A 13,853-nucleotide genomic window follows, 5' to 3' on the forward strand; every position below is an offset into this window, starting at 1 on the left:
CTATATTAACATTATAGCTGGGCATAGCCTTGTCTGTCAACTAAAGCCCAGATTGGCTCCTCAATGTAAGGCAAATGGTGAGCGAAGTTTGGCTTTTGATAAACAATTGCTGTAAAAAAGATGTCAATGTGTTTTAAAAACATTATGACTTGGCTGATATGTTATTCTAAAGCAACACAGCAGAAATGTCTTGTAATTACAGAATGTTTACTGTCCCTTTAAAGAACACATTATCAAACATTGATCATATTACTGAAGACTCATTGGATTGTCTTATAGATTTCTTTTTTAAAGGGCAGTGCATTGTTCTAGAGTTATGTATTAGAAGTATTCTTGCTGTCTGCTTTTCAATGCCAATGATTCTGAAATCTGGGAATCAAGGGGCAATCACCATAGTGTACCACTGTCAAATTAAAATTAATGTATTAATGCAAAAAAATTGTGAAAAAGACAAAGGTGCACACTGTCATCCATTCAATATATTAAAGGAACATGAAACCCAAATTTCTTGTTTCATGAGTAAGACAGAGCATACAGTTTTAAACAACTTTCCAATGTAATTCTTTATCAAATGTGCTTTATCTTGGTATCCTTTATTGAAGGAGCAGCAGTGCACTCCTGGGAGCTAGCTGTGAGCCAATAGCAAGAGGCATATATGTGCAGCAACCAATCAGCAGCTATCTCCCAGTAGTGCCTTGCTGCTCCTGTACCTACCTCGTTATGCTTCTTGATAAAAGATACCAAGGAAACATAGTAAATTAGATAATAGAAGTAAACTGGAAGGTTGTTAAAAATTGTAATCTCCATCTGAATCATGAAGGATTGTGACTTTACTGTCCCCTTAACTCGATAAACACCTGTCCCCACAATAAGTGATCAGCACAATGGTGTACGAAAAGCAGCTACTTGTAGATTTGTAAGTATTTGTTAAAAGTCCACTCTGGGTCTTAAAGATAAAAATAAAGTGTTGTAGATATCATTCTCATTAAAAAAATATCGAAGTGATACTTGTTTCTCTGCTATTTAAAGGGACAGTCTAGCTAAAATTAAAGGACCAGTAAAAACAGTAGATTTGCACAAACTACAAATGCATGATAAAAAGACAATGCAAAAGGACTAAGTCTTAACTTCAAATAAGAAGTAGATTTTTTTCTGACATTTCAAAGTTGTCTATTTCCACACCCACTGCATCATGTGACAGCCATCAGCCAATCGCAAATGCATATACATAAATTCTGTGAATTCTTGCACATGCTCAGTAGGAAATGGTGACTCAAAAAGTGTAAATATAAAAAGACTGTGTACATTCTGTTAATGGAGGTAAATTGGAAAGTTGTTTAAAATTCCGTGCTTTATCTGAATCATGGAAGTTTATTTTTGACTTGCGTGTCCCTTTTACACTTTCACAATTCAGATAGGACATGCAATTTTTAACAACTTTCCTATTTATTTTTATCATCAAATTTGCTTTGCTCTCTTGGTATTCTTTGTAGAAAGCTAAACATAGGTAGGGTCATGCTAATTTCTAAGCCCTTGAAGGCTACCTCTTAGCTCGTGCCATTTTTACCGTTTTTCACAGTTAGACACTACTAGTTCTTCTGTGTTAGAAAACATTGTGCTCATTCCCGTGGGGTTATTTATGAGTCAGCACTGATTGGCTAAAATGCAAGTCTGTCAAAAGAACTGAAATAAGGGGCAGCCTGCAGAGGCTTAGATACAAGGTAATCACAGAGGTTAAAAGTCTGAATATAACCGTGTTGGTTATGCAAAACTGGAGAATGAGTGATAAAGGGATTACCTATCTTTTTAAATAATACAAATTTTGGTGTAGACTGTCTCTTTAACTACTGGCCATTTCCTCAGGCACTTAGGTAGTTCTACCTGACCAGTTACATTATAATGTGTAAAGAAGGCAAAGCATTAGAGAATTGCAGTAATGTATGAATTACTAAGTGCACTGTGGCTTACTCTGGCGGTAAACACTTTTTGCACATTCAGTGTGGTATCTCCAGGTTCATCTGTTCCTGGTACCTAAATTTCCTGTCTTGATTGAATTTTCCTGTTTAGGAGCATTTATGAGGGTTGTATAGTTTTCTGATCTGTATGAATACAGTTTGTGAGCTGTTTTTTGTGTGTTTTTTTTTTTTTTTGCAGAACCAGACTTCATGGGTACTTTCCAGCATGGCTGCTCTGTACTGGAGAGTGAAGGGTCAGGGGAAAAAAGCAATAGACTGTCTACGCCAAGCTCTACATTATGCTCCACATCATATGAAGGTCTGATATTCCTTAAGATAAGTCAATAAACGAATGGGGTTATTTATCACCATTATATAGTTCAAAAACAGTTTTTCAGTATTAGTTGCACTAAAAATTATTCTCAGAGCTCTAATGTTCCTCAGAGAGACTGGAACCTTTTCCACACCCTGACCCAGGTCCTGACAGATTGTGGTTGGTGCATAAGCACTGCACTTACTCCTTTGTCCATATCCAACACCCTCCAAACTCCCCTAATGAAAAGGTAGATACATAGCGGCAAAGCAGCAATTGGAATAAGATCCCTCGCCCATTTGAAGCCTCTAGTAAAACATACAAAATCCAACATGTACTTGGTTACTTTCCATTGTTTTTTGCAATAATTGGATTTGCAAGGTACTGCCTTAGCCTGGCTTTTTTTATTTTATATATATATATATATATATATATATATATATATATATTCACAGAGGCTGGTGCACTCGCACAAACAGGTGTCCAGTTGCCAGGGTACTGAATGCAGGTAGAGATAAAGGTAATAGAAGACAGCACTCGCTGGGCTTAAGGATAAGCAATAGAAGCTTTTATTTACGTGACGTTTCGGGGACAGCTCCCCTTCATCAGACCTGGTCTGATGAAGGGGAGCTGTCCCCGAAAACGTCACGTAAGCGAGTGCTGTCTTCTATTACCTTTATATATATATATATATATATATATATATATATATATATACATACATACATACATACATACATACATACATACATACATACATACATACATACATACATGTATACATGTATGTGTGTGTGTGTATATATATATATATATATATATATACATATATGTATGTGTGTGTATGTATATATATATATATATTTCTCTTATAAAGAATTGGATCTAAATTTGCTAGCACCGTGGCAATCAGTAATGGATGAGGAGTGCATATCTTAAAAGGATTTTATATATGCAGCTGTTGGTAAAGTCTGATGTAATTTAATTCCCCGCCGATCCTCTGGCATTCATCCCAAGTGAACCTTGGGGAATGAGGTTTACAAGGGGGGCTTCGCCCACTCTTGTACCCCCCAGGCAGAGGCAAAAAAGATAGTGACAATGTTTGATGCAGTGACTCGATGTTCTCTGAGAAGATTTATCATGTTACATTGGGCTTTACCCACAGCCACTTGGGTAATGTCAGGTTTACCCGAATAGTACTATGATCACCCAATTTCTTACCTGCAACATATTTATATAGTTTTAGTTATATATATATGTGTGTGTATATATATATATATATATATATATATATATATATATATATATATATATATATATATATATATATATAAAAAAATTGGACAGTTGACAATAAGTTTATTGAAGAATTCCCTAGTTCTGAGAACTGGCGCCTAGTTGATATGCACTTCAACATGTGATAGTTATGAAGTATAGAAACTTTGCTGAGCTTTCAAGTCAACCATAAATAATATTAAGCTGATTTGGCCTTACTGTTTGCACCAGTGTAATAGGACAGCTATTGCTGCAGGCTGCCTTATAACACAACCTCTCTCATATTTGTTTTTTTTCAGGATGTTCCACTCATTAGTCTTGCAAACATCTTCCATAATGCCAAGCTTTGGAATGATGCCATTATTGTTGCTACAATGGCAGTGGAGATCGCTCCTCACTTTGTAGTAAATCATTTCACCTTGGCTAATGTGTACGTAGCAATGGTAAGTGACCATTTTCCCCTCCCTTCTATGTTCGATAAAGGTCAGGACTGTGGACAAAAAATACTTGAATTTGCATAACACCACCTGTATTAGTGTATTAAAGGGACATTTGTCGTTCATGACTCAGATCATATACTTTTTCAAAAACTTTCCAATCTACTTTCAGTGTTCCATTGTAATGGTAACATTTGTTAAAGGAGCAGAATTGCACTACTTTAAGCTAGCTGATCACATAGGGTGAGCCATTGACAAGAGACTCATATGTGCACCCACCAATCAGCATCTAGCTCCCAGTAGTGCACAGCTGCACTTGAGCTTACCTAGGTATGATTTTCAACAAAGGATATCAAGAGAAAAAAAGCTAATTTGAGAACAGAATTAAATTGGAATCATTTAAAATTGCATGCGCTGTTTGAATCATGAAAGTTTAATTTTGACTTTACTATCCCTTTTTTGAGTTTTTATTTGCTACTTTATGTAAAAAAAAATCATCACTAAAAAATAAACAAGACTTTCAGTCAACAGTTTGTAAAAAAAAAAAAGTGTCCTAAACTTACCGGCCACCCACGGCACAGAGCTATTTTGTCAATGAGGTGACATTTCCACCTCTAAACTAATTGCTGAGCTAGCATATAGAACACTGTCATATGACTAGCACGGCTATTGGTTTAGAGGTGGAAACGTCACCTCATTGAGAAAAGAGCTCTGTGCCGTGGGGGGCTGGAGCCGCTGAGTTTTTTTTTTTTGTTTTTTTTTTTACAAACTGTTGACTGAAAGTCCTGTTTATTTTTAGTGATGGTAAATCCTAGCGGTTTTTTTTTTTTTTTTTTTTTTTGTTTTTTTTTTAACGCTCTGATTTACCATCACTGTAAATTTGAGCAAATCCTCTTCATGCTTCTTCTTATAAAATTATTGTAATATATTGCATCAGGTATTTTTCAGTAGGCTTAAAATATTTTCAGATTAATACTACTTAAATTTGTCATGAGCTAATTTGTCTTTGCTGTTGCACTTTTAATTCCTTGCCTGCTTGAAGAGTTAGACCTAGAAAGACCTTTATCACTACCATTGATACTTTAAAGTCCCTCTTTATATTGGTGGGAAGGTTGTTTTTTTTTTAACTCTTGCTTAATTATTTTTTTTGTTAAGGTTTTTAGAAGTTACATCAAGTATCATTTATACAAATTCGCTTACAATATCTAAGTGAAATCTTATTTTCTATGCAAATAGAAAAAAAATACATATGAATTTATACTTGTTAAAATTATCAAATGTGACAGAAATATTAATGTTCATACCCACTTAAAACCTCATTTTATTATGTAAAGTCCTCCTTATTGACTTATTGGTTACTCCTGGACCAAAGGATTTTGAAATGACTCCAGAGAGGAAGATGGAAGACTAATCATGAGATTTAATAGAGTTAGGGAGGTGGAGCATTAAGAAAGTGAGGTAGACTTTAAGTTGTACAACAATAACACTATTATAGCATAAAATCCAATAATGGTAATAGTCACAGATGAGCAGCAAGATGAAGTAGTTCAGCAGATCAAAGACGCTAAGAAGATGACCTCAGACTAATCTGGGTAGAATAAATGTTTCACTTAGTGTTGTTCCCTCTCCTAGGAGAGGTATATTGTATAAATATGAATGTGTAGGGGGGGATACTTTTATATTTTATGTTACAGATTCATGAATATATGACATAGATATATTGTAGCAAATAGAACTAGTAGGTTTGTAGGTGGAGTGATTTGTGATAGGATCATGCTTCAGACACAGGTGCGAGTGAGATAGTGAAGGGCCTTACATATGATGATGCTGTATATGGAGGAGAAAATACACATATAGAGGGGGGGACACCAATCCATGCTCCACCAACTTGGAAAGTAACATTTAGGAGAGCACTAGATTTCTTTCCTATGGCATAGTCAATGAAACATTCTAATTACTTGTAGGATATTCACTCCTGGTGAGCAGGAGGCGGCAAAGAGCACCCCAGTAAAGCTGTTAAGTATCACTTCCCTTACCCATAACCCCCAGTCATTCTCTTTGCCTTGATCATGGGAGAATGGCGAAGATGGTGTCTGAAGATTTTAATCCTTTTAATGGGTACTTTTCCCTGCAAGCAAGGATTGGGGCTATGCTGTGTCCATGTCAATCTCTTTAGTAAGAGTAATGGTGGCTATTAGCAGTTAGAAGACTGTGAGGTAGTCTTTGCTTAAACGTCTAACATTATTGCTACCCCTATTATAGAAAGCCAAAGTTGGTAACTCTGTTCTTTCTCTTCTATAGGTCCCTGGTAGATATGGGGAAGCTGCCACACCTAAGAAAACTGCTCCTGTCTGACAGAGCAGGATCCACATCTAAGTGCTTTCCCTTCTAGGTTTGAACGTACCGGCACTGTAGGGGTTAAATCCTTTTGGAAAGTATTTAAATCTGTTTTAGGGGCACTGCTTTTATGTGAAAAGAGGCATATTTTTTTATTGGGGGCTCAGAGATGGGAGAGTGTATGAAGTGTTTGACAGGTGTTTGTTTTACTTATTACTTCACTTTTCAGCTCAGCTTATTGTCCCAATCACTTTTGCTGTGCTGCTGTTGGTTTTCGCGCCATTTTTGTTTGGCGCAATTTTTTTTAAAAAGTTGTTGTTTTTTTGCGGTCATGTGACCGCTCCTCAGCACTTCTGGTTTTCGGCTTCTCTGTTCAGATCGGACTTTGCCGCGCCGAGTGTGGAGGCTGCATTTTCTTCTTTCTACAGTGGCAAGTGGATTTAGGCTGTTTCGGTAACAAGGAGGTGTTTTTTGCTACCGGGTGTGTCCGGTTTTCTGTGCTAGTGGGATAGCAACTTCTGGAGGGGTTAAACCTCAGCAGAGCTGAGGGTTTTAAGTGCTTATTTATGTTTTGTTGCTTCATATAAATAAACTTAATTTGGCATTTATTTTGTTTATTGTGAACTGATACCCAATCATGGACACTAATGCTAAAGTTGATTCATTTGAAAAATGCTTATTGTGTTTGAAAGCTAAGATTCTTCCTGTACAGTTTTGCTCTTCATGTTTAAATAAAACTTTAAAGTTTTAAGATAAGATGTCTCTCCCTGAGCCTCCTGTCTCTCAGGATAGTGTTATCCTAGCTACGCCTCAGCTTTCCCCTCAAGCTTCACATGCAGTGCCCTGTGGTTCCTCTCAACCTCCTGGGGTTGGTTTTTTTACCTGGGGATTTCGCTGCGCAGATTACTATCAGCTTTTTCAAAGGTTTCTTGTAAACAAAAGAGGAAATCTAAACATATTGATGTCAGTAAGGCTGACTCCACTAAAGCTGCCTTAGTCAGTTTGACTCAGTTATCTGATGAGGAGGATTCTTCAGTGGCTTCTGAGGGGGAATTGTCAGATTCTGATACTGTAGTGACAAATTCTGCAGATTCAGATGAGATTAATTTCAGATTTAAGTTAGAACACCTTTGAGTTCTTTTGAAGGAGTTTCTTGCTACTTTGGAAGAATCTGAATCTGTTGCGGACAATCCAAAGAGGTCTAGTAAGCTTAATATGGTATATAATGTACCCTCATCTGTGGAAGTATTTCCAGTTCCAGACCGTATGGCAGATATTATAACTCAGTATTGGGATAAACCAGGGATTCCTTTTTCCCCGTCTCCTGTTTTTAAAAAAAGATGTTTCCTGTTGCTGACTCTATTCGTGACTCGTGTCGTACGGTGCACAAGGTAGAGGGAGCTATCTCTACTCTGTCTAAGAGAACTACTATTCCTATTGAAGATACGTTGTTCTTTCAAGGATCCCATGGATAAGAAGCTTGAGGCTTTTTGAAGAAGATGTACATTCATCAGGGATTACAGTGGCAACTTGTTGCTAGTATTGCTACAGTCGCGGGGGCAGCATCTTATTGGTGCAATGATTTAGAAGAGACTTCTATAGAGGAGATCCAAGACAGGATTAAGGCTCTCAAGCTAGCCAATACCTTTATTTGTGATGCCAACATGCAAGTTCTTAGGTTGGCTGCTAAGATTTCTGGTTTTACTGTTTTAGCTTGCAGAGCTCTCTGGTTAAAATCTTGGTCTGCAGATGTTGCATTTAAATCCAAGCTTTTATCTCCGCCTTATAAGGGTAAAACCTTGTTTGGACCAGGTCTGGCAGAAATTTTTTCTGACATTTCAGGTGGAAAGGGTTCTTTCCTACCTCAGGATTAAAAGCATAGACCTAAGGGTCGCCAGAATTCTAATTTTCGATCCATTTGTAACTTTAAGGGACAGAAGTCTTCCTCTTCCAAGTCGGATCAATCCAAGTCTTCAGCCTTGGAATAGGGGGAAGCAAGCTAAGAAGCCTTCCGTTGATTTTAAATCAACATGAAGGGGCCGCCCCGATCCTGTAGTGGATCAAGTGGGGGGCAGGCTTTCTTTTTTTCAGCAGGCATGGATACACAATGTTCCAGATCCTTGGGCCATAGGTATAGTATCCCACGGTTACAGAATAGGATTTAAATCTTGTTCTCCCAGGGGCAGGTTCCACCTGTCAAGGTTATCTGCAAATCAGATAAAGAGAAAGGCCATCTTAAACTGCGTAAAGGATCTATCATCCCTGGGAGTGATTGTTCCAGTTCCTCTAGAGGAACAGGGTCTAGGATTCTATTCAAATCTATTTGTAGTTCCCAAGAAGGAGGGCACTTTTCGTCCCATTCTGGACTTAGTGTCTCAATTCCTCAGGGTTCCGTCCTTCAAGATGGAGACCATCCATTCTATTCTTCCTTTGGTCCAAAAAGGTCAGTTCATGATGACCATAGATCTGAAGGACGCATATCTTCATGTTCCTATTCACAGGGATCATTACCAGCATCTAAGGTTTGCCTTCCTGGACAAACATTTCCAGTTTGTTGCCATTCCTTTTGGCCTTGCTACAGCTCCCAGAATTTTTACAAAGGTATTGCTGTGGCACCTTATCTAGATGACATTCCGAGATGTTGTTGTCAATTCTTCGTTCCCACGGGTGGAAAGTGAATCTGGGAAAGCATTCCCTTGTTCCAGATACAAGGGTTTGTTTCTTGGGAACAATCATAGATTCCCTGTCCATGAAGATTTTTCTGACAGACGTCAGAAAATCCAAGCTTCATGTTTCTTGCCTGTCTCTCCAGTCTGCTATTCATCCATCTGTAGCTCAATGCATGGAGGTGATTGGACTGATGGTTGCCTCCATGGACATTATTCCTTTTTCTCAGTTCCATCTGAGACCTCTGCAGCTATGCATGCTCAGTCAATGTAACGAGGACCACTCAGATCTCTCGCAGAAGATAAATTTGGATTCCCCAACAAGAGTTTCACTCTCATGGTGGGTTTCACAGGACCATCTGTCTCGGGCTCAGGCTTCCTGAGGCCTTCCTTGGTGATTGTGACCACTGACGCCAGCCTGTTAGGCTGGGGAGCAGTTTGGGGTTTCTTAAAGACACAGGGTCTGTGGACTCTAGAGGAGTCGTCTCTTCCAATAAACATCTTGGAGTTGGGAACAATTTTCTATGCTTTAATAACTTGGCCTCAACTAGCTTTGGTCTGATTTATCAGATTTCAGTTGCACAACATCACCTCGGTGGCCTACCTCAATCACCAGGGAGGAACTCTGAGTCTCACGATTGCCATCTCTCTGCCACCAACTTATAAGGGGTGGACAACTGGGAGGTGGATTTTCTAAGCAGGCAGACTTTTTATCCCGGAGAGTGGACTCTCCACCCATAGGTTTTCACAATGATAACTCTCAGGTGGGGGGGGGGGGTCCAGAGTTGGATCTGATAGCGGATGGTTCAAGGTCAATAGATCATCAAGTCATTCTGGTAGACGCTCTAGCGGTTTCTTGGAGCTTCAACCTAGCATACCTGTTTCCTCCGTTTGCGTTGCTTCCACAAGTAATTGCTTGCATCAAACAGGAGAGAGCTTCTGTGATTCTAATAGATCCTCGCAGGATCTGGTTCGTGGATCTGGTGACGATGTTATCTTTTCTGCCGTGGACGTTACCTTTCAGGAAGGACCTTCTACTTCAGGGTCTCTTTCTTCATCCAAATCTGGTTTTTCTGAAGCTGACTGCTTGGAGATTGAACGTCTAAGTTTGGCTAGACGTGACTTCTCTGAGAAAGTCATAGATACTATGCTTCAGGCTCATAAACCGGTTACTTGCAGAATTTAACATAGGGTGTAAATATTTTCATTGGTGTGATTCAAAAGGTTTGGAACAAAGTAAGGGTTCCTCGAATTTTGGCTTTTCTTCAGGAGGGCCTGGAGAAAGGTTTGTCATTCATTACTTTGAAGGGTCAGATTTCTACTCTGTCCTTCTATATAAACGTCTGGCAGTTCTGTCAGATGTTCAGTCTTTTGTTCAGGCGTTGGAAAGAATTAGGACTGTGTTTAAATCTGTTGCTCCTCCTTGGAGTCTTAACCTTGTTCTTAGAGTTTTGCAGCAGGCTCCGTTTGAGCCAATGCATTCTGTTAGTATTAAGTTTCTATCTTGGAAGGTTTTGTTTCTTCTTGTTGTTTCTGCTTGCAGAGTTTCCGAACTTTTGTCTCTGCAGTGTGATTCCCCTTACCTTATTTTTCATGCTGATAAGGCGGTCATTCGTACTAAGCTAGGGTTTCTCCCTAAGGTCGTGTCGAATAGCAATATTAATCAGGAAATTGTTGTTTCTTCTTTCCAGAAGGAACGTCTTTTGCATAGCTTGGATGTTGTGCGTGCTCTTAAATTTTACCTTCAAGCAACTAAAGATTTTCGGCAGACTTCTGCCCTGTTTGTTGTTTTCTCTGGTAAGCGTAGGGGTCAAAAGGCCACTTCTACCTCTCTCACTTCTGGTTGAGAAGTGTTATCCAGTTAGCCTATGAGACAGCTGGACAGCAGCCTCCTGAGAGAAATACGGCTCATTCCATTAGAACTATTTCATCTTCATGGGCTTTTCAAAAATTAAGCTTCTGTGGAGCAAATCTGTAAGGCGGCCACTTGGCCCTCTTTACATACTTTTTCCAAATTCTACAAATTTGATACTTTTGCCTCAGCTGAGGCTTCTTTTGGGAGAAAGGTTCTTCAAGCGGTGGTGCCTTCAGTTTAGGTCCGCCTGTCTTGTTTTTTCTCCCTATTGATTCTGTGTCCTCTAGCTTGGATATTGGTTCCCACTAGTAATTAGAATGTTTTGTGGACTCTCTATGCCATAGAAAAGAAAACAAAATTGATGCTTACCTGATAAATTTATTTCCGGCATAGAGAGTCCACGACCCACCCTTGTTTAAATTTAGACAGTTGTTTTTTTTTGTACAAACCTCAGGCACCTATATATCCTTGTGTTACTTCTTTTTCCGTTCCTTTCAGCCGAATGACTGGGGGTTATGAGTAAGGGAAATGATACTTAACAACTTTTCTGGGGTGCTGGCCAGGAGTGAATATCCCACTAGTAATTAGAATGTTTCATGGACTATCTATGCCCGGAAATAAATGCATTTATCAGGTAAGCATAAATTTATCCATTAAACTAATTCTTATTATTGGCAGGAAAGTATGGTATGGTACACTTAGCACACACTCATCTAATAACTATATGTTATCATAACATATGTAACTTATCAGTCCAAACCTGTAAAGAATAGGTAAGTTAAACATTATTAAACACCTATATATAACTGGTAACTACTGGCTGTAGGTGTGAAGAAGTAACCTGCTTATGGTACTAGGCCTACCCTAAAAGTAGACGTTTTGGAATATCCCACACTGTGGGGAAAAGGGACGATCTCTCCAGCACCACTATGGCCTATTTAAGGCAGGGTCAAAATTATCATATGGACAGAAATAAGCAAATGAGTTAGTCTCCTGCAGCATGGGGGGGGGGGGGGGGCTTTACGCTTAGTAGTGTTGAGGAGCCTTCTAGTTAAAGGTTGCCATTCCTGACATGCAGGTCTCAGGTTCGAGGTATCTGTCATAGTTTTGGGTACTGTAGGAGGTGCTTGTGACACACCCTAGGAGTCCAAAAGTTGTAGTCCTTGTTCAAGTGATGAGATGGTGTAGGTTTGGCCATATTATTGGACTAACAGTTTAACTGAAAAGCCCAATCTATTTTTGATGTTATTGTTCCTCAAACTTGTGTAACCGGCATGAAGGAATGGCTTTTCTTTCATATAGGTGGTGAGAGTCCATGATCCGTTACATATGGGATATGCATTCCTACCAGAAAGAGGCAAACTTTCCTAACCCCAAAAAGCCTATAAAAAAAACTTGGCCTCCCTTGGAGGTGGTCGAAGCATGATGTGCTTGACTTCTTTGATGAAAGGCACTTAAAAGCATATTGAAGCCCAGTTCCCCTCAGAGTACAGTGCTTGTCAGAGGGATGTATTTGGAGTATTGATACGATGGTTTCGCCTCATGGGAAATCCTTCATGGGCTCTCTGTAAATTCAGTCGCAGGGACTCGTCTTCTGCCTTCCTTTACAGATCGACAATATACTTCTACCCCAATACCTCTGCTGATATGTTTCAGTACTGGTTTGGCTGCCTGCTACTTGATGATAGTGGACGAGTGTCTATGTGTAGTATGTTTTATATTTTTTAAATTTAGACACAGCTACAGTATCTTTTATATTTTTTAAATTTACACACAGCTACGTTTATAGGCACGTTTAATCGTTTAAAAGTTTATCTATATATATATGTGTGTATATATGGCCCTGGTACAGATACTCACTATTTCCCTTAATTTTTTGTGCTCAAATCTTTTTTGGCGCCCTTTAGTTTGCGCAAGTTGGGTCCCAATGCTTAAATACACTCATCAGTTTTGCTCGTCGGGTTAGAGCATGTCTAATCATAGCCTCATAGATTCAGGTTAGTTCAGCCATCGGATTAGCGCACATCAGCGCTTTAGTCTAGGCACAATGGGTTAGCACACCTCTGCTTGTTACCTAACGCATGTTGGAATAGCGCACGTCTCTCAGATGTGCGCATGTCGGATAATGGCGCGTTGTCTCTCAGTATAAATGGTAACTACATTTTGCGCTCGCTGAATGGGTGTCCAGACTTTCAGATTGGTAATTTCACAAAATCCAATTTGCTAAAGTGAATAAGATCTAGGTGTCCGATAATTAGTAATGGTCCTTGGGAGAGAGGTTTCATTCCCCTGTTTGGACTATGTTACTCCATCAACTAAAGATGTGCAAGTAGTTGAATTAAAGATATTGAGCAGTGGGGGTTAACTGTTTTAGTGTGGAAGATTATACCATTATCGTATTATGTATGGGTGTCAAATGGTAAGAATGGAGATCTAGATAAAAAGCAAAAAGTGTGAGGGGGGGTCTTTCCTCTGGGGAATTTGTCACCACTGGACATAGTCAGGAAAAGGTAATGGAGTATTACCCACTCAGTTAACTTGAGTGGGAGAGGAGAGTGCACTTCACAATGAACTTTAGAAAATAGAAGGTTGAATAGTGAAAACAGCTATTTGTTTTTTGGAGTTTCCATACACATTTTCTTCCTTTTGCTATATCTTCAGAAGGGAATTGCATCTATCGCAAAAGCACATTAGCTGGTAAAATGTAACATATAGTCATCTGGTGGAGACGTAGTAGATCAACTCCTCTTGTTTCACTATTACTAGAGCCAAGAGTTATGTTGAAATAGTTAAAGGGAAAAAGACACTTCTAGCCCCAATTAATCCATTGTGTATAGTAAGATGTTCTGTGCTGCAGCGCTGTAAGTTCCTAGTGAGTTAGTATATTGCCAATGAAGGTGTTTAGTGAACAGTGATTAAATATGTGCCTATGATGCTTGTGTATCAATAATTTCTGGCCTGCAGTCAGGAGTAAGATCTTGTCCACTTATATGGATGTCCCAGGTGAGGGTGTCC

At 39.1% G+C, this 13,853-nt stretch overlaps 1 protein-coding gene across 1 annotated transcript in view; it reads left to right on the plus strand.

The window, feature by feature from the left end:
- Nucleotides 1–13,853, plus strand: part of TTC17 (tetratricopeptide repeat domain 17) — a 327,287-nt gene that overhangs the window by 297,443 nt on the left and 15,991 nt on the right. Inside the window, exons 23-24 of the mRNA XM_053689293.1 lie at nt 2,155–2,274; nt 3,843–3,986. Coding sequence (XP_053545268.1) covers nt 2,155–2,274; nt 3,843–3,986 — 264 coding nt within the window. The remainder of the gene's footprint in view (nt 1–2,154; nt 2,275–3,842; nt 3,987–13,853) is intronic.

Source organism: Bombina bombina, chromosome 7, assembly GCF_027579735.1.
Source record: "Bombina bombina isolate aBomBom1 chromosome 7, aBomBom1.pri, whole genome shotgun sequence".
Classification (NCBI taxonomy): domain Eukaryota; kingdom Metazoa; phylum Chordata; class Amphibia; order Anura; family Bombinatoridae; genus Bombina; species Bombina bombina.